This window comes from Macaca thibetana, chromosome 5 (genome assembly GCF_024542745.1).
Source record: "Macaca thibetana thibetana isolate TM-01 chromosome 5, ASM2454274v1, whole genome shotgun sequence".
Classification (NCBI taxonomy): domain Eukaryota; kingdom Metazoa; phylum Chordata; class Mammalia; order Primates; family Cercopithecidae; genus Macaca; species Macaca thibetana.
In genome coordinates, this window is record NC_065582.1 from 7,232,792 (window position 1) to 7,260,741 (window position 27,950).

Consider the following 27,950-nt stretch of genomic DNA (forward strand, 5'->3'; position numbering starts at 1 on the left):
CCACCCGCCTTGGCCTCCCAAAGTATTGCGATTACAGGAGGGAGCCACCACACCCGGCCAAAAGGACTGTTCTTTATTTACGTATATATTTATTTATTTTTTTTGAGACAGAGTCTTGTGCTGTTGCCCAGGCTAGAGTGCAGTGGCACGATCTTGGCTCACTGCAACCTCTGCCTCCAAGGTTTAAGTGATTCTCCTGCCTCAGCTTCCAGAGTAACTGGGATTACAGGCGCCCACCACTGTGGTAAGTTTTTTTCGTTTTTGTATTTTTAGTAGAGACGGGTTTCACCATCTTGGCCAGGCTGGTCTCAAACTCCCTACCTCGTGATCCACCCGCCTCGGCCTCCCAAAGTGCTGGGATTATAGGCACGAGCCACCGCGCCCGGCCTAGGACTGTTCTTTAAAAGCAATGAATAAAGCTTTCTAAAACATTCTCCACATCATTTTTTTTTTCCTTTCAGTGTGGATGAGTAAAAACTTTTTCACAGATTAGCACCTATGTCAACAGAAATGAAAACAAGACAAAGGAAAGACATTAAAAAAGTGACCCGGGGACTCTGACTAAGGGAGTGAAAGAAAGTAAGTCTTCCAAGACGACTGGCAGGTGCTCCCATAAGCATCAGGCTAACTCTTCCTTAGCTTGACGAAGGGAAACCAGTGCACCAACGAATGGCCGCCTAGCCTCTGAATCGCTCTGACTCCAGGTCTTCAAAAGCCCTTTCCAACTACTAGATATGCCTCTGGGCAGATTCTCTGCTTATTTGCAACTGTGTGGCTCAATTGAATGTTGCTTGGCCTTAGTGGTGAACTAACCCTGCCCAGCTTGTACATTTGAGAGGCAGTTTTCTTTTATTAGCTTTTTGAATGTACAATGCAATAGGCTCCAGGGAATTTGAATAGTACATCAACTTCATGCCCTCCATTGCATTCCTCTGGCCTTAGCCTCATGGTTTCAAATTCATAACACACAGCACATGCCATCCTGCTCCTGCCTGGCCCCCCTTTACAAAGGACTCTCGCTGGAAAGGACAGACGTCCTCAGGCTCTCCGTGACCTACCGCGCTTTCACTGATGGGATGCCCTTATCTGAGGTTTATCTACTTGTTCGTCTTTAATTTGGATTGCATGTTTGCCTAGACTTGCTGTTTTAGTTTTTGTGGTATATTTTTAAGTTTCCTAAGTAATGGGATTATCGACAAACGCCTCAGAGAATAGCAGCCTCAGTCATTCTCAGCTGAGAATGCTACATTCAACCTGACATGACATTTTCTTTCTCTCTGCCCCTTGCAGATGTGAAGCTCCTAACGTTTTCCTTTTGCTTGGTAATGTCTCTCAGATATTTATCTTTCTATTCCCAGAGCTGCCCTAGACTTTTAAAATGGGTCTATCTGCCTCTTCCCATATGCACTGATACCAAATCAATCTTTTGAAACACCATGATTATAATACCTTTCTACTTAAACATCTTCAGTAGATGCTCAACAGAGAGTAAAATCAACTGATTTGGACTGTTACCAACCCAATATCAACAGCCTATTGATACTGCAAATTTATTCACGTGGAAACCATTTGCAGTTCTCGAAAACTTTCTTTACAACTTGACAACGGGAATATTTATCGTCTTCCCCATAAAATGGCTTCTTTAACCAAAGGTTATGTTTTTAAAATTATCTTCTGCTTTTGAGAAAAATATGTGTCAATGAGAGCACAGCTTTAGAGCAGCGCCTACGCCGGGGCAGAGAAGTCATTCTAACTCTGGGGGCGGGCTAGTCTGCGGAGTGACGTGCTCTTTGTCCCTTCTGTGGAGTGTTGGTTCGGAATTCAGCCTGACCCTGAGGTGGCCTGACTCAAAGACGAGACCAGCCTATGTCGTTACATATATACTGGCGGCAATGCCCTCCCCACACCTCTGTCATTTTCACCTAGGGAAGCCGGGATGAGAGGCAGTGAAATGTGACTGCTTTCTCTGGTCAAAACCAAGCCTGTTCTGGGCAGGCAAGACAGCAGCAGATATTGGTTTGGGCTCATTCAGAAAGCCTCCAGATGGGATAAATGTTCAAGTTTCCTTATGAGTGGGCCTTCCCCGGGATCTTCCTCAGGGCCATCCCAGAACTAGCCTGCTTTCAGAGCTGCTTAGTGGGTTCCATGGGTTTGCTTTCAGACTTGGATCCCAGTAAGAACTCACATGAAGGACTTAATTAACCCATCTTTCTCCCACTCTCACTATAATGTATATGTGTGTGATGTGTATATGTAGTATGTGTAGTGTACGTGTGTGTATAATACACATACACACCCCCACAAACACACACACACACACTTTACACAGAGGGAGAATCTAATAGAGTTGCTTAGGTTCAAATTTCCTTCCATAGTTTAACAGCCAACAACAACAAAAACAAACAATCCCTCCATCTTGTCACCAGTGACCACAGTGCTTTTCCCACAACGCTAATTTGTAACAGCCTCTTATCTGTTGTTGAGGTAAAGTGGAACACAATGACTAACCCTGTCATGACTAAGCATGTAGGCATAAATCACTCCTGGATCCTCCTTTCTGAGGAGGGACATGTGCACAAACAGCGAACGTGGAACGGCGGGCTGATGCGGAATCTTAATGGCAATAATGTGATTTGCGAAAGCAACATCAAAAGATTTTACATGTAAGTCTTCTGAGAAGGAACCTGTGGTTTATGTATTTTAACCATTATCTCATAGACAAATCGTAATTTGTAGCAAGGTAGTAAGAAATCCTCAAAAATCAGGTTCTGGATAGAAAATGCTTCTATCACCAAGGGAAGTAGAGCAGTCGCCTACGCCACATCATGGCACCACCTGATTCTCCGCTGCCTGCTACCTACCTGTCATCAAAAATGGCAGGGAAAATGCGAAAGAAGAAAAAGACAGTATTACTTTACGTGAGTCTGGTCTCGGGGCTAAGGGGGTCCTGATGAGAAAGGGGTGAGAATTGTATGGGGTGGGGGTGGGTAACCCCAATGTGGATTTCTTTGTTGCTGCTGCATTTAATTAGGAGGTCTGGCTGATGGGGTGAACTCTGACCCGCGCTTTGCTCCATAAAACCAGAAAGGGTAGCAGTCTGCAGTCAAGCTGCTATTCTTTTTTTTTTTTTTTTTCAAACACCCCAGCTAACATGAGTTCAGAGGCATGTAGACAAGGGCAGAGCCTCCCCCACTCCTCTCTGGTCCAGCCCTTTTGAACACTGAGCATAGTGATAGATGGTCACAGAAATGACATTTTCTTCAAGGATCAAATTCAAAAATAGTGACCCAATGCCTCTTTCCTTTCATAGTCATTACCACATCATGGAGAACTGACAAAGTGGTAACGCTCAGCGCTGAAATTCGCAGGCCTTGAGACAAAGGCATCCAAGTCAGGGCATTCCAGAATTAGTTCCCGTAGGGATTCGAAGGATTCTGGGTTAGCCATCATTAAGAGAGGATTCATGTTTAAGCCAGTCTTTTTTTTTTTTTTCTTTTTTAAATTGTTTATTGAGTGAGGAAGGCTGACATGGGTAGGATACGCTTATTTGTTTAGCAATCCGGTCTTGAAATGGAGACCTCCTAGACGGCTGATGGCAAGGAAAATTTTTGCTCCAAAGAATCTGTAAAGCAGAACTGTGCATGCCCTCATCCTCCTGGATTTATTCCATGGGTCTGGAAGTGCTCAGAGGAAAAACTCCTCCTTCTCTTTTGTTCTCCTTGTATCCTGGTGCTTGTTCAGCCGTACATAGACCCACACCCTGGCAGTGAGCGAGGACAAGGAGGGCTGTGGGAAGCTTCTAGTAAGTGGGAAAGATTTTTAAAAAGTAGGTGCCCATTTGGAAAGAGAAAATTCTATTTATTTACTATAAATTGCTATTTCTACCACCAACATTAACACATAAGATACTAGTGTGACTGAGATGCAATATGCATAACTGTTTTAGCAGAGGGAACATGGTAATTTTTGTCAAGTGCTGTTTCTTTTGGAATACACCTTGATAGGGGCCTATAAGAAGGTGGAAAGAAATGGTAGAATCACATATTTTCTTTTGAATAGGAAGTGATTTTTAATTACTAAGGAGTCTTTTATGTTACAGGTGAGGACAAGAAAATCCAGAGAGGTGCTCTGACTCTCCCAGTCATGCAGTTAGGAGTAAGCGACACAATCGGGACGGGAACCCAGGTTTCTAGTTTCATCTTATGAGTGTCAACGACTTGGAAAACGGAGGTGAGTAAAGAGGAAGGGGAAGGAAAAAGAGTCTAAGATGAGACAATATGGAGACTAAGATGTTACCTACTCACAAGCTTTAAGAGAGAACATGAACATTGTGCAAAGTGCAAGAAGTAAGGGGAGGCAACGGAATGACCACATTTGGGCAGTTAAGGAGCAAAGAAAGAAGATCAAATACAGAAAGTGATTGAAAATACAAGGGAAGATACAGATTGGAAGATTTCAAAAAATGAGGGACAGAGCATCCAGTAGGAGAAAGTGGATCCTTGAGTATTAACACAGTTGTTGTCTTTTATTATGAAGCCACAGGAAACTCCAGTCTGTAAACTCACATATTTACACCTTTTTTTTCCACTTGTACCCAGATCTTCTACGCTCCCTTTCAATATGATTTGATTCACGCTCATAGCTTCGGCTCTCTCAATAGCTCTCGTGTCCACATATTTGGAACTGTCCTCTCCTAAGTTCCAATCAGACATTTTTTTTTTAATCACATGCTAGACTGTGCTACGGTACTCTCAAAGTCATAATTTACAAATCTGAACTCATCTTTTGTTGATCAATGCACAATTCTTCCCTGTATCTCCATATCCGCTAGTCACCTAAGTTGGGAAAACAGAAACTCATCCTTGATCCCCTTTCTCCCTTACCTCTTACATTCAGACAGCAAGTTACATTTCATTTCCTAATGAGCTGACTGACCTAAACTGCCTCCTAACTTTCCTTTCCTACCCTACTTTTCTACCTTAAATCTATCCTTACATTGTCACCAGACTGGCTGTGTTGCTGTCCCCGTTAAACTCCTTGAATAGAGATCCGCCTACCCCGGAGGGAAGATCCACCACAGTCCAGCTCTTAGCGGTGCAAGCTCTGCTTGGGCAGAGGCAGCATCTCCTTCCCTGGTTTCATCTCCCTCCTCCCCACACACATTCGATGCTCCTGTCATTCTGAGCTGTGTGTTCTTTCCAAAGCCTGGCACGTTCTGCTCCTGGGTAAATGCTTTCCTCTGGCCTAGAAGTCTCTTTCTCTCTCTTCTGGGTAGCCTTTATTCACAACTTGCAACACTGATCTTAAAAATTACCTCCCTTGGTAAGTTTTTCTTGCCACATCCTGTCCCCAATTCTCAATCGGATTTAGATGCTCTTCCTCTGTACTTGCACGGCCTGTCGAACAACTATCTTAGCACTTACCCTTCTTATCACTGTTTACTTGTCTTTCTCTCCCAGTGGACTCTGAGCTCCTTGAAAGCAGGGAATGTGTCATCTAGCTCTGCATTCTCCAGCACCTAAGGCCAGTACCTGGCACATAATAAATTCCTATTGAATGAATGAGCGCATGAGTGAATAAATGAAAACCAGGAAATTAGGGGCTAAATAGGAAATGCTTGATGATCAAAAAGCACAGAAAACTTCCCACCTTATCAAAGCCTAAGAGTCTTGAAATAATTTAATAATTTGTCAATCTGTTTGCTTTTGCAATGTAGCACGGAAAAGGCTTTCATTTTCTTTTAGGTGGCATAGCTGCTTTTGGAAACGGTGCCTCTCAGAGGCTCATGTTGCCTGGACCAGTCCCATACGGGATTAACTATGCTTGTGGTTAATTGTTGTGTTAAGGAGAATGAGGTACACTTTAAAAATTAAGTGAAAAAACTAGAAATCTTTATTAAATTAGTAATGGGTGAATGAACTAATCTTTCATTGGATATGCATACACAGATATGAACATGAAGATAAATTCCTGGGCATAACCTTTCTCACTAGCTCTAAATTATAAATAACCACTGCATAAACCCATTCTGACCTTCCTTGAGGGTTTAAAGGTTTGAGGTTTAGTCATCCTGAATATTTTTTGACTTCTCTAGGAATAGTCGGATGCATTTAGATACTCACATTGTGCTCCTCCAGATATAACATTCCTGTAACCTTTCTTTTATTACTATAACGCTAACTGACCTAGCTTAAAAACATCATCCTCTATAAATCAGTACTTTCTTCTAATTTTGGCAAGGCTTATGCTTGCCTTTATTAGAACTTGGTTCCATCGTTTCTTTCTTTTTTTTTTTTTTTTGAGACAGAGTCTCGCTCTGTTGCCCAGGCTGGAGTGCAGTGGCATGATCTTGGCTCACTGCAAGCTCCACCTCCTGGGTTCAGGCCATTCTCTTGTCTCAGCCTCCCGAGTAGCTGGGACTACAGGCGCCTGCCACCACGCCCGGCTGATTTTTTGTATTTTTAGTAGAGACGGGGTTTCACCGTGTTAGCCAGGATGGTCTCGATCTCCTGACCTCGTGATCCGCCCACCTCGGCCTCCCAAAGTGCTGGGATTACAGGCATGAGCCACTGTGCCCAGCCCCATCTTTTCTTTTCTAGAGTTTGAAACAGAATGAGGTCTTTCTTCTAGCTGATGCTTGACTTACATTCATTAAATGCTTAATCAATTAACGACTTTAAAATACACTAAGTTTTTCAGCCTTTGCTTTTTATACACTGTTTTTTATTAAAAAGCCCAGTCATGGGAAAATCTAAAGTTATATCAGACCTACACTCTTAAAATACACTTAAAGAGAACAAAAAGTAGTTTTTAGAAAGCTCTACAAAGGAGTATTTCTTTACATCAATATTTTCAGAAGTTGTGGGGGTCTCTCTTGAAGAACCATAGATTCACCAAACTTTGGGATGAACTTGAAGTCTAGGAAATCTTTTTTGAAGTGTGTCAGTATGTGTGTTTACAAGAAGTGGCAGTGGTGATGATGGGGTGGGGAAGGACAGTGTTGCTAAGTGAGGGATTAGAGTGACTTGAAGCATGTGGATCGTATCCCCAACCATCCTATCTCCTTCATAGACTGCCTTCCCCAACTTGGACAGAGCTCCAAAGAGTAGTGCAGTGTCCACGCTGGTTCTGCGTTTGCAGCCTCAAGATATTCTGACACCACTCTAGGATCCTGAAACACAGGCCAAGGACTTTCTCTGTGTTGAACACCTTCCTGGGAGGCTAAGGAGTTACAGAATCCAGGAGTGAGAGCTGCTGGCATTGATTTTATTTTGATGTCAGAGGAATGAGCCACAGATGCTGGAAAGTCTCTAGAAAACACCCAATTGTCAATCTTCAGTTCTGTGATTGTAAAACATGAAATGTTCTCTTGCAATCATCGTCCATGTGTACACTTCTTGCTTTATTATCAATCATTTTAAATGGCTGGTGTACACAGCTTAGTGTTAGGGTAAATCACCTGATAATCACTGTGTAAGGGAAGCTGATGATGCACACGGATATGAGGCCATCAAATCATCTGTCTAATCTAGACAGTTGCATAATGAGTTTAAAGAGGAAACTGGACACTTGTGGAAGCTGCATTTACTCTAGAGCCATTATGGAACAAGTTAGCACATGTGGAACATTGATTTGCCAGATGGAACGCCCTGAAGGAGTTAATTCAACCTTGCAACTATCAACACACTCCAGGGACACAGCTGATGAACTGAGAATATCTGACTTATTTTTTGTGTAATTTTTTGAGTAATCTGAATAACGTACTATTTCCCCAGTTCCTTGTCTCCTTTGAAACCTGGGCAGAACTAACGGTTTTTAAAAACTACACTGCTGAAGGGAACTGGAATAGATCAAGTATTAATAAAAGCATTGCCTTAATAGTGTTCAGGTTAATGCTTGAAATGTCCAGCAGCCACTTTAGAAATTTGCCTATGCATTTTTTTTATTGATGTCCCTGGAAATACATGTTTTGGTTAATAATTTAAAGCAAAATTATTAAGCAATTAAACAAAACAGCAAAAATAAAAATAAACTATTCTACTAAATCAAATATTTAAAATTCTATCAATTTTCCCATGATTTTAAGTGATCTGCTGATAAAATCTCTTACAAATCATTCTTAAACTCCTAAATGTTTTCTTCCATGAAGAAAGAAAAAGGAAAAGGAAAATAAAGCAGGTGGCTGAGCACCATTTTTATGTGTGTGGATGAGTGTGTGTATAAGTGTGTGTATGTGTGTAAGTGTGTGTGTATAAGTGTGTGTGTATCTATAAAGTGGGCTGCTCAGTTTTTAATGCAGTTTTTGGCAGAAATAACAATGATGCATGGTTTCAGTGTTTGACTTTTTAGGGCTGGATGGCAAATGCCTGTCAAAGGAAAGGATATCCTCTCAGTTTTGTCCTGTGGAAGACACCTGTATAATTCTTCTTCTTCTTCTTTTTTTTTTTTTTTGAGATGGAGCCTCCCTCTTTTCACCCAGGCTGGAGTGCAGTGGCCTGATCTTGGCTCACTGCAACCTCCGCCTCCTGGGTTCAAGCGATTCTCGTGCCTCAGCCTCCTGAGTAGCTGCGATTACGGGCGAGCGACACCACGCCCGGCTAATTTTTATATTTCTAGTAGAGACAGGGTTTCACCATGTTGGCCAGGCTGGTCTCGAACTCCTGACCTCATGTGATCCGCCCGCCTCAGCCTCCCAGAGTGCTGGGATTACAGGCGTGAGCCACCGCGCCCAGCTGATACCTCTATAGTTCTTCTAACATTAGAAGCGATTACCGTGGTCACTTCTGTAAGGAGAACACAGCATGGCACCGCAGCCAGGCTGTTTAAACAGGATTCAGTGTCAACAAGAATGGGCATATCTTTTCTAATTAATGATATCTTTTCTAATTAATGAATAATTATCATTGCGTTTTCCTGCGTTATTTGTGCTTTTGGTATACAATTTTGAACTTGAAATAGGCTTAGGTGTAGCACATGCGCTGTTCACACCGCCTGTCTTTCCTCTTTGGGGATCCCTTCTCTGAGGCACTCCTACAGCATGAGAACGGATGTCAGTGGGAGGCGTGCGTTTGCCATGGGCACTGAGTTAAGTTCATTAAAAAGAAATGGTTCAGAAGCTCATTCTGAAATTGCAAAGCTTGAATGAGGGACAATAAACCCCCCAAATGAGAAGCCGGAGACCCATATATACCTACATAAATGTGTAAAAGCTGAAACTCATTGATTTGCTCTGTGAATCTGAATATAGCTCACAAAAGATCACAGAGTCAGCTCCACAAATACAGAGCTCCAAATATTCAAAGTCCCAAGATTTAAAAAAAAAGTCACTAACCTGCTGGTGTGCATGTACATATTGGCCAGAATTCATAGTTTTTCATGTTGTCTTCTTTAACCAGAGAGAAGAGCCTCTAGATATGCCCAAACGGTTTGTATTTGATGTGGGTAAGCAAGCAGAGAACTGTGAAATGCCATTTACTATTAAATAACTTATTCTATTCCCCAGTTCAACACACTGGATTTCCTTTCTTTGTGCATTTGAGTGTAAGAACCGTGGTTTCTTTTGGGGCATACACTTTTTAAATAATAAATATTTAGCAGGTGAGATCTTTTTAGTTTCCCTGGAATTACTCTGGCTAAGGAATCATTGTGTGTGGCCATTGTTTAAAGTGGTATGAAGAGCAGCATGAAGCAGTCCCTAATACTAACTGAAGACACGGTGTCTTCACACAAGGGGACCCTGTTAGCTAGTTGGGGTCCTTTCCACGGGCCAGCAAGTCAATGGAACAGGAGGTCAGAGCCAAGATGGTTTACTCAGTCAGTAATGAATATTTAGCTCATGAAACATATTAGTCTAACTCTGATTTCAAAGCTGAGTTAGAAACCATCTGATACCTAATGTAGTCTTCCCACCATACCATCCAGTAGCATGCCTAAAAATATTGGCCACTTCTCTAATGAATCACAATAGGGACATAATAATTACAAGTAACATGGAGAGAAACTGCTGCCAAATAGCAGGTGATATCTCTAGTTTTCAAAATGACAGTTATCATGCTAAAGAAACCCATCTGTGTACCCTGAAGAATCACCCTATCTACTTTACTGGTGATAACAACTTATCAGGAATCAGGCTTTCTTCTCCTAGAATCCTTTCTGATACCAGATACAATAATATCCTTTAACTGTATTTGCATGGGATAAGTTTTCTGTGCTTACCACCAACATTTCAGAAGTAAGTGCTATCAACAGGAAGTTTTTTTTTGTTTAATTATCGGACTAACAAGATCAACTGAGGAAGTCCTTATTTCATAAAGCAAAATACAGTGAGCAAACATGCCATTTTGGGTAAATATTTTTAAAAATCAGTAACAAAAATGGCTAATGTTAACATTTTCAACATTCACTATTGGTACGGAGGTGTGAACTAACTTAGAACGCCAAAGAGCATTTATAGGTATTCTCTCAGTGGAGCCTTGGCAAATGCCAGCTTTTGGTTCTACCAGACTCTTCTCGGCAAAGAAACACTGACCTGTCTACATCTTTGATTTATTCTTCTATTTCTTAATTCAACAAATAGCTACTGGGAGAGTTCTATATGCACGGCAACATTCCAGGAGTGGTGGGAGCCACAAAGACAATGAAAGTTTGCATTTTATGAAATACTTCTACATTTCATTTTGTACTTATACCAATACTGTGACATGTTAATGGTACACTAAAGTTTGTACCAAGAAAAAAATAAAAGAAAAACATGTAAGGTAAGTAATTGGAACTAATTCTCTTTTAAAATTTCTTTGGAAGGAACTATGACAAGTATATTTTTATCAGTAGGCAAATTTATTGATTCCAGATCTTCTTCCATCTGTTTCTATCCTACAAAAGCTTTAATCTCAAGGCTTTTTAAACACCAGGCTAGTTAGAAAGCTGGCCATATACAAATGGGAATTTGAGCTGAAAAGTTTAACTTTTCTGTGCAAGGTATTTGTGCAGGAAGATGAATATAGAGCATGTTATCAGAGCTCAAGGGACTGGTGTCATGAAAGTCATAGAAAACAGGTGTTTTTCAGTGGGGGGGTGGCAATTTTTTTTCACAGTCTCGTTGTGGTTTTGGTAACACTCCGGACATTGTCAAACCTGTCAAATCCCTTCTTTGTGAACTTACTGGCTACCCTTTGTAAGGTCTAAAGTAGACACATAGACGCGTGGCACTCTAAAAAATGAAGGGAAATATTACAGATACGTACTAATATTCTGGGAGTAGGCCAGTTCACCAATAACTACAAAAACAAAGGCATTCCGACAGGGACTCAGAGGCCCCCCGCTGCCTCTATTAGGATGCTCACATCCCACCGCACCACCAGGTCAGGAGACAAACAGCAGAAACTCTGTTGTCAAGGCTCTGATGAGTAGCGACAGGGGTTGAGTTTGCCCATTAACAATCTCCAACTTACACAGACGATACGTGCTGCTGTGTCTGAACACAGACAGGGCTGCTGCAGGGGCGGCCTGATAATGACACCTCCCCCCACCCTTTTCTTTTTGTGCATTTCCTTTTGAATGTGTTTTAAAGTTTCGGACCCTTAGGAGAGGCCGGGCCTTTGCTCTTTCACAGCCAAATTACAAGAATGTATGGGAAGAAAAAAATGATCGTTTGTCATTCTGACATGATAATTCTGAATTCCTTGGGTTAAAGTGCTCTTTTTTAACACATTATTTTGAAAAGTGCATAAAGGTTTCTTAGACATTTTTTAGTCGTCTTTGCTGTAGACAGCTTATAAGGAAAATTAACAAAACACTGGTTTTTAAAAATAGTATTTCTGTTAATTTTATTAGAAAAGTTAATTTTATATGTATCATATATATAAAATTGTGAGGGTGATATTTGGTAAGATATTTTAATAATGCTTTTTGGAATAGTTTAGTTGCCCTGACAGCAATTTATCTAGCTCTAAGATTTAATAGATATACTTTAAATAAGAAATGTAATGAGTCAGTATCGGTGAAAACGTGATTTTGATGTGTTTTAATTAATTAAAACCTTTCATTCTTTAAAATACTGTTTTCCCATTATAAACAAGATTGGCTTGCCAACCTAACCCCTACTTCAGCCAGTCTGCTGATTCCTAAGTCTGAAATTCTTGGAGGTTATGTGTTCATAGAGAAATGCATCTTCTTTTTTGCACTATCATTTCTTTAAAAGGTAAAAAAATCCAAACTGGTTTATACTATCCCACATTAGCGCCACCAGTGACATTTCTCTAATTTTCCAAACTTGATTAAAATGCATTTGTAGGCCATAAGCAAAGCCCTATGTCTACTGCAGGAAGTTCAAGTGTCCGCACTAACCCGTACGATGAACTCCTGGGAACGAGTAAGGACACATTCAAAAACGGCCCAGAGAGCAGGGTCTGAGTAGTAGACTCTACTAAAAACTTATTTCTCTCTGTTTCCCCTGCTTTCAACTAAACTGAAACCCTACCAATGCCGCCACTGTCTCCTGAAGATCTTATAATCAGAGCAGCTCTCCTGCCCAGTCTCATCTGATGGCAGCACTTTTCCTCTGCTCTTTTTTGCCTCGTTGGCAGTCCAGCCTGCTATCACTTTGAAAACAGTGCAAAGGAAGTGCTTTCCATTAACTTCCAATTTATTCCTTTCCTATTGCGATACTAAAATGAGCAAAAGGAATGCTAAGCACAGAATTTTAATGTAATTCAATTGAAAAGGTTTGTTCCTCTGACAAAATCATGCTGCTGGGTAACATTCATTTTATTAAAAGGGAATCTGTCGAAAAAGAAAAGCAATTCAAGCTACAGGAGAACTAAGCTTTATGTATAAGATACATTCCAGAAAAGTTGTACAGAAAGTATTTGTATATTGAGTCATTTTTTTCTATGACTTTTATTATAATTTTAGAGGTGTGCTCCTACAGAAAGAAATACTTTTGCTTCAGCATATCATGGTGAAAATCACACTAAGGAACTCAGGATTCATTTCAAAGACTATTTTGCATTTGTCAACATGCCATCCCTGCACATCTCATTTCACCTCATGGCTTGCACAGCTGAGTCAAATGAACAAGCAATTGAGAACGCGTTTATACATGCCATAACATACACAACGGCTGACTCTCCCTTCACTCTCAGTGACTCCCGAGATGTGACTGTTCAGACAGCACAGTGCCCGGGCCACCACTCCACGCTATCTATTGCAACACCCTGGCTGAATGAGCCTCCGACCTCTTCACATGCTTTCAGGCAACAAATGGCAATTCCTGACTTCACTTAGTTGTAAGGTTCTTTGAGGCACAGTATAGTTTCTCCGGTAACTGATTACAAGAACTTAAGCCCTTTTATGTAATCAGCAAAGTTCACTGTAAATGTTTTAGAAGTTTTTCTTCAATGCAAGCTCCTGATACAGCCAGCATTATCAGGTGGGCAAACCTAGAGCCAAAGGCTTTATGCCCCAAACCACAGCTGCAGGATGCTTCTCAGAAGGTTTGCTGCTAAGATGCTAGGTCTGTTTGAAGCAAGATGTTAATCCTTAAGTAAAGGTAAATTTACCATGAAGCCAACTGAAACTTAAGCTTTGGGCTTCTCCCTCACATGGTCCCTCCCCTTTCCAAGGCCCTGCATCTAACTTTGTATCTTGCAATTTTGTCTTCTTTCTCAGAAAGAGGAATCTAATTTTTTTTTCTTTAGAGATACGTTCTGGCTCTGTCACTCAGCCTGGACTGCAGTGGCACAGTCATAGCTCACTGTGGCCTCGAACTCCTGGGCTCAAGCAATCCTCCCGTCTCAGCCTCCCCAGGAGCTGAGACTACAGGAATGAGCCACCATGCCCAGCCAGGATCCAAAAACTATAGAAGCTCTAGGCTCTCAAAGACATGGAATCCTTCAGCCCTTAAGATTATATTGTTATTATAGATGATATTATTGTATCACAGTATTTTATAATCAGAGTAGAATTTTCATATACTTACTCAAAAAAAGTTGTCCATCCAGTTTCATCGCTTTTAGTGGCTAAAAGGCCACTATTGCCATGGTAAGTAAACAAAACTAATTCTAGTCCTTGAGCAGTCATGCTTTTCAAACATCCATTTGTTCCTATCGTCAACCATATCACTTGGTTATCGGGAGACACCACTCGAACTGGCATGCGATTTGGGTCCCGTCTAATTCTAAGGGTGTTGCCATTGCTGTCCGTCACAGCAGTAATATCATTGTCATTGCTGTAGCTAAAATTGTACAGGTAATCACCAGTGACTAAACTTACAGTATATTGGTGAGTACCATTGATGTCAAAGATGTAGAGTTCTTGATCAGTTGGAGATGCAACTTCATAAAAGTTCATAGAGTTAAGTAAAGGCTTATTCTTTGACACAGCCCGGATCCGGATATTCCCTAGATCTGCAATATACAGTGTACCATCTGGAGAAGCAGCCAGGGAGGATGGGGCATTGAGTTTGGCATCCTTGGCATAGCCATCTCCACTCTGGTAACAGTCACAGTTGGCATCATTTTTGCAGTCACACTCTGAAGGTATTCCGGCCACTAAGGAGATTTCCCCATCTGTTGTGACCTGCCTTATCCGGTTAATTTTCTTCTCATCAGTTTCAGTAATGTACAGGACCCCACTGTAGGACACAGCAATGGCAGTAGCTGATTCCAGTGTTGTCTGCACTGCGTGCTTCCCCACGGGATATTCCACTCCAGGAACCTGACAGTGCATGGGCCGCCCAGCAGCAATGCGAACCTGACGATTTTCAGTGATCTGTAAAACTACATTATTATCCAGGACATAAATGGAGTTATCCATAGGGTTAATGGCTAGGTCAGTGGGCCATTCCAGACGTACCTAAACAAAAAAAGAAATGGCCTGGTTAGTCAGTTACTGCACTACAGTTAATTCGCCAGAAGAGTAAATTAGACCATTCAGGGAAATTGGCATTAATCTGAGATAAACTGTTTTGTAATAGTTTTTTCAATGGCCTCAGTAAAATAAACCAAAAAGTAATGAATGAAGATAAATATAAGAAATAACACTTTCTTTTAAAATTCAGCCCACAGTAAGATTTGCTAGTTATAGGCAAATAGCAAATAAGCCTCTAAGTAGTGAGTCAACAGATACCAATGAGTTATGAACACACGTGTTCCTATGGCAGCAATAACCACCAAATGTTGGGGCTTTCTAGGTTATGAATAGATTCGTGTTCTATTGTGTTTTCAATCAGCCTAACAGTAAACTTTCCAATTCTAAATATAAGTCCCTTGGGACTAATCATAGTGGGTTCTCTCTACTACTCAAGGAGCTCATGCAATCAAAGATTAGAGATTTAAGCTGTTTGGTTCTTTTTAGAATATCTGCATGCTGCTACTTTACTGGTATTTTATTACAAATGCTTAGCATTTCTTAGTGATAACTGTTCTGTATCCCACTGAATTCATCAAATGCAGAATGACACAAGAAAATAACTTTTTATTAGCTCCTGTGATACATGTAGATGGAACTGCCCTATCAGAACCACTGCAACACATGATACATGCAGTTTCCTATGGTGCCATCACAGTCTACTGACTGAATCAGTCAAGTCACCCAGAGGAGAAACAAACGAGCCAGCTCAGTGTTGATCACCTGGCTGATGTGCATGCTGGTGTCACAGGTTAAAGGTCTGGCTGAAGTCAAATCGTTAGAGCCCAGGAGAGTTGATATGATTCCATTTTGGTCGACTTTCCTAATCATGGTTCCATCAACAAAGTAGATTAATCCATTCTTATCAATTGCCATTCCTGTATTTGAGAGAAGCAGGTATTAGTACTTTTTCAAAAATGGTTACTTTTGATTAACTATTAGGCCCATTATTAAACTCAATTATTTAACCCCAGTGACGACATCGGTGACAGGTAGCAGGTAGGGCTGCAGATTGCAAACACATTAGAAAAAAACCAGCATAGTTATTTATAATACAAATAAATTAAAAATTCAGTAAGGAGGCAGGACATGGGGGCTCACGCCTGCCATCCTAGCACTTTGGGAGGCTGAGACAGGCAGACTGCCTGAGCTCAGGTATTTGAGACCAGCCTGGGCAATATGGTGAAACCCCGTCTCTACTAAAAAATACAAAAAAATAACTGGGTGTGGCAGCGTGAGCCTGTAGTCCCAACTATTCAGAAGGCTGAGGCAGAAGAATGGCTTGAACCCGGGAGGCAGAGGTTGCAGTGAGCCGAGATCATGCCATTGTACTCCAGCCTGGGTGACCAAAAAAAAAAAAAAAAAAAAAAGAAAAAGAAAAAGAAAAAGATTCAGTAAGGAAATAATCCAATTTTGTCAGAATCTCCTGTGAGTATATGAATCACACAGGTAATACCTGTATGTTCCAAATATAAATTATAATGATTATATAATGTTGTGGTCTATAAATTATAGAACCAGCTTCAAATTCCATTCCAGCTAACTTACAGCAACCATATTCTTCTAACAAAAATAGATCTAAGTCAAGGTTAGTGTTTTGTTGACCCTGTTACAATGAAATTTTCTATGATGAATAATTCAGTACAGATCCTTTTTCCAGTCCTTGTTCACATAATAGTCAGTAGCTATCATGAAAAAAATAAAGGCCCCAAACCAGAAACATTGTATTGAGTGGCATAATACATGAGCAAGGAGTCAGTCCTGCCTGGTTTAAAAGCCTTTATCACGAAGAATTTTTTAGCCCTTGTTACCTCCAAAAATTCCTCGCAGCAAGGATTTTTTCCCATGGCATAGAAACAAAAGTTGAACAGGTCCAAAGAGGGTGAGGGCTCGCAGGGTTGCTTAGTGATGGTTTTTAAAGAAGCCTGGGACTCATTCATGACAAAGAAATTCCAGGACTATGAAAGAATTTGGATACTTCCTTGAAGTTTAACAGGATGTGACCTGAATTATATAGAGTAGTTGCTTCATTCTTTGAAGAGCTGAAAAAAGGGTATGATAATAAAGAATGCCAAGAACCTAATATTTACTGTAAAACCAAGTTAGGATTCTAGCAGTTTCATGCTACATGGCTTTTAAAAACCCTAGATGTGAAACAGCTTTTCAGAACACTGTCAAAGGTAAAAAGTTAGACTCAGCATTAAACATGAGAAGGCACTAAATGGATTTTCTACCTTTTTTTTTTTTTTCAAATAAATAAAAAGAAATCCTCAAATCGCCAACTGCCAGTACCTTTGGGACTCATGAGTGTGGCTTCCACGGCCTTCCCTCCATCCCCACATCTCGCCTCGTCAAACGGAAGGCACTGCTCCCCGGTTCCTGCGACGACTTCTGCATTTTTAGTCAAGTCTTTTGCCCCTGTAAGTGACTTTGGGCGATAAATTCTGCGGGTGTTTGTGTCAGAAACGTACAGATCTCCTGTGACTGGATCCGTTGCAAGGTAGTATCTATGAGCTGGGTTGCTGCTGTGAAAAGGATCATACATAAACATCAAAGGGAGTTACTCCTAATACACAGAGGGAAATTAAAAGCAAAATAAAACAGATCATGAGAAACTGATTCTAGTCTGGAATCCATGATCAAAGATGAGACATGAATAGTACTGTCTATTTAATAATGACTTAAAAGAATATGCTCACAGGTAGGATTTCTCTGATATTACTGTTTGTCTTCCTTGCCTGATGCTGAGGATTCAACAATTGACTAACAGTCATCTTAAAAATATTACCTTTAAAAGGCACCATGTGTCTAGCCTAAAACAAAGAAAAAAATTCTCTAAATCTTTTTTGCTCAATGCAAAGCCATTAAAAAATGCCCCTGAATGAGGGACATAAAGTTTATTCCAGGCGAAGGATGTCTCCATCAAATTTTCCTAGAAGTACAATACCCTACTGATTCCACTCATACCTCGCCATAGGGTATTATCCTTTCAAACTAAACACCCTCCCCTTGAAGAAATGAGCACTTTATCTGTCTCGGTTGCTCTATCATAATCCAGAAAAGTGCCAATGTTTGTCCGATGGGGTTAAATATTAAAATGAGGTCATTCAAGTGTACGGGGGAGTCTCATCTGGTGGCCTGTGGCAGTGAGCTAGGATGCTGGATCCTTCAGTTTTCTTTCTAAAGTTCATATACTGAGCTGCTCTGAAACCTGCCTATGAATTTAGTGACATACAAAATGTAGTGCCTCAATTTTATAAATATAAAGAAATGCAAATGTAAAACATTTTATGTCCCATTACTTGTAAAAAATGGTAAGCCCAACACTATCAAAGAGGGGACAAATTATGACATATTATTGGAATTAAAAAGCTAATATCCTTACAAACACTCAACGCCACATTCTTAAAATTAATGTAATCTTGTACATGTGCCAAGATTGCTTTCTGAAAAAAATCTGAAAAATAATTTACATGATTTGGTGTTCCAACCAAGATGTCAACATGATGGGAATCTATCAAACTCCATTGATCTTCTGATGACGAACTTAGTTATACTAATTAATTCTCATTCTCTCTCTTCCTCTCCCTCTTTCCACAAGCAGCCAGACACACACACACACACACACACACACACACACACACACACAGAGTTATATGCTTGCTTCCATTTATTTGTGAACATCTAAAATATTTAGAAGAAATCTACCTATATGAATATTTTTATTCAAATAGTGATGCAGTAGTTTCCTCATTACTAATGAAGTTGGGTTCTAATAAAACATTTTCACTACTTAATGATTTTCCTTCTAAGTGCTGAGTAGATGTACTTTATCATTTCTGTAAAAGAGTCTATTCTTAAAATTGTTGAAGTGTTTCTCATGTTGTTAGAGGAGGAGAGGAGATCACACATGGAGTCTGCAGAGGCCTTGTGGAGCGCTGAAGAGCTCTTAGGCTGTGATGTTAGTGTACAGAGAAACACAAAGACATACAAAGGCTTGAATACCTTCAGCTCTGGGATCTCCTTTCCAGACTTTAATATCTTTGAGTGACAAAAGACAGACTAGAGCAAGAGGTCTTGAGTGTGTAAATGTGTGTGAAATGGTAAAAAGATGAAGAACTCAGAAAGATGCAAGTCATTATGCAAGAAAAACATTTCAGAACAACTGGGTTATGCCAAATGATCAACTTGCTATGCTAAGTGTTATTATATCATTTTCCTAAGTTGATGCCTAAAATTTTAAATGCAGCAACACATATTGCATCCCTTAATGTGGTAGTTTATTACTTTGTAAGAAGTGAAGAGTTACATATCAATATAACATTCAGAGCAATTTTACAGAGGTTTTTTTTTTTCCTTTCTATAAATAGTCTAATGTTGCCAGAGCTGGTCTTTCAGGTATATATAATTGGTGACAGAGTTGCAACTCCACCAAACTAAGTCTACTTTGAAAGACATGACATTGGAGAGGTCCCTTTAGTCTTTCCTACCTCCCTGAATATACAGTTAACTGTGAACAGCTGTGTACATGGTATGCATACACTCATGTGTATACATACACACGTATTTTTTTTCTTATCAGTGTGTATCTTTGAGTATGAACTCTGTACCAGAGAGACTGGGTTTAAAGCCTAACTTCATCACTAACACTAAATGCATGATCTGGGCAAGTTGGCTAACTTATCTGTGCCTCAGGTTCCTTACCTATAAAGGTGATGATAATAATACCTATTTCATAGGATGCTGGGAGGATTACATGAACTAATATATGTAAGATCCTTAGAACAGGGCCTAGCGCATACTACATACTCACTAAGAATTAACCGTCCTTATAATCGCCTTTGCCCCGTCTCTTCTTACAGTGCCATGTCTTTTGCCTTATAACCTTAGAAAGTGCAGGAATACAAGAATTAACGAAAGTATGAGTTGTTTCTGAAAACATTAAAAGAAAAAAAAACTGGGTTTAAACCTGGTTTAGGTTTAAATTTGTTAAACCTAAACTTGGCTAAATTTAAATTTGTTTTCTTACTTCTGCTGTTATTAACAGCAGTTTATAATATCCTAAACTATTAAAGTAATGAAGACTCATCTTAAAATACCCACTTTAAATTGTTTAGAGAGTAATGACGAACAGTGATGATTCACTCATGGTAAATGAGCCATACACACTTCCTTGGGATGCCTTCATTTTGGGAAAAAACAAACCGATTTTCGAGGTGGCAGCTTCAGTGGTGGTGGCATCCTCTTAGCTATGGGACATGAATTTTCTTGGTGCAAAAACGAATGGACATTCAAGTCATATAAGCTTGCCTTTGTCATCAGTTTTATTCTAATGGGGAAGTAATAAGAGAATGCCCAAAGTGGTGCTTATATTTGCTTATTTCCTGTCCTGAAGCATCTCCTTCCTAGAAGACATAGACATTTCTCCATCAAGCAACAGATGTCAATGGCTTTAAGAATGTCGGACAAACGAAAGCTGCGCTTTTGGATGCAACTCTGTTGTCCAGAAGAACAAATGTGAGGGAGTCTCTGTGGCCCTAGAGAAGAGAATGAGCCTCTGGAAATATTCCGCACAGGATGGGAGGAAATGAGACGTTGACAAGTTCCCAGCAGCGCAGGCCGGCATGGTAAATTAGAGCTGGTTGTTAGGTGCTGGCCTCTCCTAAATGAAAAGAGGGATCAGCATGGAAGTACTAAAAGGAAAAAAAAGTGAGTCTGGGTATTTCTAGTTGACAGACTGGTGGCAGTGAAGCTCTGAATCATATGCCATAGGACTGGGATTCAAGGTCAACTAATTTCAGCATAGAGAGTTGACAGGATGAGCTAGTGCTTGCTTTCCAACTTTCTGAAAACCCAAAGCACTAAAGAGGCGGGTGTGTGAGTACGATGAGTGGTGAATTTTTAGGTCCGTGATCTATCTAGTGTGAAAACGTGAGGCTACCACGACCGAAACAGGTTGCAGCCAACAGCTGGCGCACGGGGATTTTCCAAATGCTTGGTTTTGGGAATCTCTGCTTAGCAGAAGCACAGCAGCATCCTTATGTGATTGATTGAGATTTTGCTATTTCAGAAAGGTTTGAAATATTACAATTTTGACTAATAGCAAAACCAAGGAAACTGAGATCAAGTTAAGAACCTTTAGTATATTACACCTTGATTCTTAACTCATCCTGAATTGCCTAGATCATCACAATTATCAAGACATCTTCTCTACAGTCTCATTCAATTAGACACAGATCCAGCGGTAAGTGCAGGCTGGATTTGCTCATTTATTTTGTCACAATTCAACCTTCTTAGACTAGAGAAATATTCACAAAGAACAAGCCAGAGAACAGACATTATTAGCACTTCTATCTTTTGAGTTGGAAACTGTGCCACAGTCCTTAGAACACAAGACATTTGAAGAAGCGTAAAAAACTGTATTTATACAGAAAAGCAAAAAGGCTTCTTTTATGGTAACCAAAAGACTGTTTAGAATATTGCAAGCAGGGACTGGGGGTGTGATATTTCTGTGCCTGCTTGATTTTTAAATATTAAGTCAATAAGGAGTGCTGAATAAAATTCTTATAATTTGGTATCTAAACTTTAATGGATTCAAATTCACAGACTTATGATTGACACTTTCTTTGATCCTTTAATTGGTAATATAAAATTCACAAAGTTGATTTTTAGTTCTACATGTTTAAGTGCCCTTTGGCTGGTATTAATTAATATAATTTTAAAATTTTGGAATGTGTGAGAATTGGAACAAGGATGATGTAAAATTTACTACATATTAAACGGGTTAGTTAGCAAACTAGTACTATAAGCATCAGAGAAGGAAATGTTTGGTATATCTAAAAGAAACACATTTTTAAAGCATTGTAGCAGCTTCTATTTATGTAAAAAATTTAATATGTTGATCAGTAATATTTATATCTATTCATTAAAGTATAGCTAAGAATTTTTATTTCATGTAATATCCTGGTGGTGCTTATTAGTTTGATATAACAGAATACTCTGAATTTTAAAATAAGAAGATGTGTTTTTATATTAATTTTTATTGAATATTTTTATTATTCCCCCATTAGTCCAATTAATGAGACTGTTTATAGTATATGAAATATAGAAGAGGATAAAAAGTGTGCATTTTTATATTTTAATTATTAACAACTGGCAATACCATTCCTTTTGTAGATTTAGACACACTTTTCAATTTCTTTTTCTTCCTATTACCTGTTCCTAAGCCTCTCATGACTCTTACGCTGCCCAAGAAAGCGAGGATAAGAAGCACACCAGGAAGGATCTTATTAACCAGGAAAGGGGAGGTGACGACAGGCAGGCACACAGGAAGAAGCATCTGAAAAGAACTTTAATTTTTTAAGCTAAAAGAAGAAGTTCCAATGAACTAAAATATGTTGACTTTGCTAGGCCACTTTTATTACCTACTAAACAAATGGAATCCCTATTTTATCAATGACATGATCATGTCTGATGATTTGGGCTCAAAGACCTTACACATTCTCTACATCTTCCTCTTTCTTATCACTTAGACAAAGACTCTCCATTCTCTCCTTCCCTTTATCGCTTGGCTTCCTTCACTGCTAACCATCCTGTTTTAGGTTATCTAGCATCTCATAGTGCAACAGCTTTCTAACTGATCTCATCTCGAGTCATTTTGAATTCTGACACCAAGTTATTCTTCCTTTCAGTATGCCACTTTGCATATGCCACTTGTTCAGGATGCTAAAATGGGTCCCCACTGTCTCAGGTATCCTACAGGAGAGAATAATTCCCTAGAGCACTCAAGGCCCCAGGCAATCTGACCCTCCCCTGCCTTTGTGCCTGTATCTCTCATGATTACCACCATGAACCCCCTGCTCCATTCAGGTGGGTCTGATTACCCTCAGAACATGTCTTGCTCAGCTCTCCCCCAGTCCCCGGTAACTTTACGTGCTTTCTCTACTTCTTCATGACTGCCCTCTTTTCTTCTTGCTGTTCTGTTTCAGCAGACTTCATTATTAGACCTAGCTCAAATATCAGCCCTTCCAGAGAACGTTTCCATACCATACTGTCATCTCCCAGTAATCTCTTCCTTCACAGAACTATTCTCACATTTGAAACCATGGACCACGGGTATGATTAAGTGTCAAAGAACGATACTGAAAATGTTATTTAATTTGTCACGTATATACCTTGTCTCCCCCGCTAGATTGTGAGTTCTGAGAACAGGTACTTTGTCTTACATTATTATTTTTCAAAGTGCCTAACATGCGGTAAGTGATCAGTTAACATGATTTATTTCATACAATTAAATATCCATATAAAAGCCAAAAAGTGTACTCTGCATGCACGGCACATAAAGGAACTGCAGAAGCGCAAATGTAGTTAGGATGATGGACAGAGGAGAAGGGTTATGGAGGATCATGAGAGAGGGATTACAATAGTATCACTGCCAAACACCAGAAGTTAGTACAAAATGAATTCCTACTGTTTAAATAAAGATGTAACTCTAACCTCAGAGATTTTTTTTCCCCAGAGGGAGAGATTATGGCTTTAAGTAACAGGTAAAATGATTGTGAAGTAAGTCTCACTTTTTGCATACCCAGGGCATGAGCCCCTAGAAACTTAGGCATTGGGAGACAGAAAAACCGGCTGTGTGGTGCAGTGGAAAGAACATATTTTCAGAGTGGTTTAACTGTCTGCTACCCATTTCTTAGGCATGTATTTTGGGGAAGATATGTAACCTCCTGGAGCCTCGTCTACGTCACCTATAACCCTGAAGGACTGCTGTGTGGATCTGCAATAACAGATATAAAATATCTGGCACCATGCCTGGCATGGAATAGGCCTGCTTGTTAAAAGGTAGCTGCTTGGATAGTTTTTTCTGTATTGCCTCCAGCATTTTCACATTTAGTTGGTGTGCAACCTGTCTGTCTTCCCTCTTTTCTCCACAGCTACCAAGAAAACAAGACAAGAAAATTTTTGATATTCTACTATGGTTTCTGAGAGCAGAGCTTTGCATGCTCAGTATTCTGCAGAGATGAAGTGCTGATTTTAGCATGTGACTAAGCTATTAGCTGAGAGTATAAGATCAATAGGGGATCTCAGGAAAAGATCATGGGGCCACGTCTGGTCACCCTGATATGCAACAGCTATCCATCTTTCAGTAGAACTTTGGTTTTCGTTTGCTAGTTGTCAATCACTACACAACAGGTTAAAGGGGTTTTGTTGACTAATTCATCTAAAAGACCTCACATAAAATATTATTGTTTCCATGTGATATCATTTCCTTAGCTATTTTAATGAGATAAAATAGATCTAGCATTTCTTTTTTTTTTTTTTTTTGAGACGGAGTCTTCCTCTGTCGCCCAAGCTGGAGTGCAGTGGCGCGATCCTGGCTCACTGCAAGCTCCGCCTCCTGGGTTCACGCCATTCTCCTGCCCCAGCCTCCCGAGTAGCTGGGACTACAGGCGCCCGCCACTGCGCCCGGCTCATTTTTTGTATTTTTAGTAGAGACGGGGTTTCACCGTGGTCTCGATCTCCTGACCTTGTGATCCGCCCGCCTCGGCCTCCCAAAGTGCTGGGATTACAGGCGTGAGCCACTGCGCCCGGCTTACCTGTCTAGCTTTTTGCTAGCTTTACTTTAAAACATTGGTTTCCCCGCCTTTTTTTTTCTATCCTTCGCAAAGTTTTTCAATCAAATGTGTCCATACAAGTCTTTATTGTATCTTCTGCAGCTCCGTGTACACAGAAAGTGGAACATGAAACACTTCTGAGTCTATATATTTGCTTCAACTATATTTGTCCTTCACTTCGAAGAAAGTCGTTTCCTCCATAATAATGGCAATGAAAACATTACTTCTTAAATCTAGTAATTCTTCCAACTTAGGAAAATATAAACTATAGGCAAAGAGGAATTTACCAGGAAGCTAATAATTAAGCTTCAGCTTTGGGGTCTCTCACTCTGCCAAGCCACATGTTCACATAATTGTACGTTTTAAAAAATTTGCCAAGGAAAAGTATTTCTAGATTCTTTTTCTTAAAGAGTCTCCAATAAAACACAGCCTGTCCTGGGTATTCATGGAACAATGCAGGCCTTCTCAAACCTTCCTACTGTGCTTCAGGTTTCATTCTGTTCAACATGGCTTAGATTATGTTGGTCAGTAATTAATGCTTGGAAATCATTTTTGTTATACAGAGATACTCCTTATACTTTTTTGTAGTGAAATTTATTTTGTGAACCAACTAAAAAAAGTTTCTCAAATTATACCATGTAAATAACTTGCAATATATTGTATAATAATTGTCCAATTAAGCACTCTTAATTCCTTTGATGATCTGTGATACTGTTTCCTCTCTCATGATGAAATATTCTTAGAAAACAATTTTAGAGGGTCACATTGCAACGTAAAAAGGATATTTGAAAATATACAATAACCTTAAGGTATGATGCTTACCTATGTCTAAAATCTTTATTTCTTGGTGGAAGCAGGTAAAAACAGGTAAAAAAAAGAAAGCACAGTTAGAAAAGGCTTCTAAAATATAATGAGTTGAATTCTGGGATTTAATTATTTGTATGGAAAGTTGCCAACTTGGCAGAAATGATACTGGAAATGAATTCTGTAGTCTAGGGCTTACCAACTAACGTACAGAATAGGCTGATTTGAAAATCACACTTACATGAACAAAGCAAAGACAATATGTTACTTTTCCTATTGTCATTATGGCTAATGGATTAACCCAACCTGAGGATCCAATATTCTAGTTAAAAGTCATAGCCTTAGTTCATTTAATATCAGGTCCTGAAATCACAGGAAAATATTTTATGCCTTAATTTCAACCACTGAAATAAAAGAGCTACGCCTATTTCACAGGGTTATTCTAAAGAAAACAAAAGATATTTAAGAATCATAGCTCTATCATTTTAGAGCACAGAAAATTCACTGAAATCAGTAAGATATTTGATATACTGGGTGACTTTATGCTCTTTAATACACTTATGGAACAATATATATGTGCTGTGCTTCTAACTTAAAGCAAGAATCTGGCTTCTTTCTGGGGGAAATTGGAAACCTTGGGATGGTATTTTTATATGAATAAATTAGTACATCAGACTCAACATTTTTTTAAAAGGCAGGTTTAGCTTTGGTTAAAAGCCCAAATTTAGAAAGACATACCTTAGTTCTAAGACACTTGTTACATTTCCAGAAGGGAATATCCGCCGCACATAGTTGAAATCGCCTACATATAGACTGCCATCGATCCCACAAGCTAGCGCCACTGGGGCCAGTAGCTTGTTACCATCAGCTTGACCATTGCAACTGGGGCAGGAAATGCTGCGTCTTCGCCCATTGCCCATGATACTACTCACGACTGGAGGCTGCTGGGAGATAAACTGGTTTTCCCCATTTCCCTTGTACAGTATACCTACAAGAAATAAAGTGCGTTTTTTTCTTATGATGAAAAAGTGTAAAGGTGAAAAGCAAACATGTCCATGATTGTTTTAACTATAATTCAATGCCTGTTAGGTCTGGATTAAGACATTCTTATTTGAAGCTCCATTGGAAAGAACTGTATTCAATGACCTAGCGTAAAATATTACATGATAAAGTACATACGATATACACAAAAAGTGCTGTCTACTGTGAACTGAAGTCATGTCTGGCGAAAGGAACAAAAGACTAAGAAGAATTAAAACCCCAATTCTCAACCTCAGCGATGACCAGTCATGGCTGTACACTGAAATGGCCTGGGGAGCCGCCAAAAAGTGTTAATGCCTGCTTCTCACCCAGAGAGGCGGTGGTTTCATTTGTCTGAGGTACAGCCCTAGCCCTGAAATTTAGAAAAACTCTCCAGATGATCTTCACGTGCAACTAGGTTTGAAAACAGGCTCTACATAATATTCTTTAGGGAATAACAAGTTTGCCTAATTGTTAATCAATATTGAAAATATTCAATTAATAAAAATGTGTACCAGGAATATAAATTTCTTTTGAATTTATAATTTTCTTTAAAGTTAACAAACTTTATGGAAAACAAAGGTAGAAAATATCAAACTCCAAAGCTGTTAATGATAATACAGGCTTATTTTAACTCTACCTATACTGTCAAGGACTATTCCTGCGTACACTCTCATCTGATAGGAGAATGCATATACATGCAGTTATTCAAAATGTCAAACATAACAAAACTGTTGTGGAAGACCAATGTATTATTTAAAGTGAATTCTGCTTTAAGGCATGGAAGTGCCAATAATTTTATCAAGACAAAATGCCAGTCTGCTCTTTTACGGTCTTCAGTGAAAATCGGAGAAAAGATTCCAAATGAATGTTAAATATTTTCATAGTTAGAAATTAGATTTGAGTTGAGATTCTAATTTTATTCCTTTTGCCACTGATATATACAGATCAATGGCTCCAGTTTGGTGTGATGCACACGGGGTAGTCAGCTGCTATTGTTCCATGCATATTTTATGACACTTCTCAATGTGTTCTCATCTGTATACACCACCTGCTGCTTTCACTTTAGAGGCATATATTATATTTATTGAATGTTCTATGTTCCAAAGCAGTTCTCAGAGATAACGACTCTCCTTCTTAGCAGATACACTGTTAAAAGAATAATCCCACGAAAGCACAATCAGGAAACTTGAGAAAGTGCTTTTTCCCCCACTTTGGGATAATTTTAAAGTGAAGAAGAAATTAGAATAATTATGTTCTCCTTATAGCTCAGCACATTTTAGGTGCATTCTGTGATTACTTTTTTAATGCTTTGCTATTTGGGTGATGTAATAATCATAGCAAATTTACATAAAGAAATCAGGGAAATAAAACAGGTTTATTCAAATTTAAGAAAAATAAGCTAAATAAGGCTAGATCATAACAAGAGGTGAAATGCATTTTGCCTTGAATATTCAAAGAATGCATTAATGATATCTAAGATTCTTCTTTCTGTGATTACGTGAGTTGATAATCATGGAGCTATAATTTCCTATAAGAGCCAGTTGTGTAATTTTCATCAGAAGAATCCTACAAGTTAGACTACCGCTCTACGACATCTGA

At 39.4% G+C, this 27,950-nt stretch overlaps 1 protein-coding gene across 1 annotated transcript in view; it reads right to left on the reverse strand.

Moving 5' to 3' along the window:
- TENM3 (teneurin transmembrane protein 3) overlaps positions 1-27,950 on the reverse strand; it is a 2,279,939-nt gene that overhangs the window by 26,470 nt on the left and 2,225,519 nt on the right. Inside the window, exons 27-30 of the mRNA XM_050789940.1 lie at positions 26,067-26,316; positions 17,200-17,432; positions 15,631-15,785; positions 13,979-14,853 (exon numbers count right to left, since the gene is read on the reverse strand). Of these exons, the coding sequence (XP_050645897.1) occupies positions 13,979-14,853; positions 15,631-15,785; positions 17,200-17,432; positions 26,067-26,316 (1,513 nt within the window). The remainder of the gene's footprint in view (positions 1-13,978; positions 14,854-15,630; positions 15,786-17,199; positions 17,433-26,066; positions 26,317-27,950) is intronic.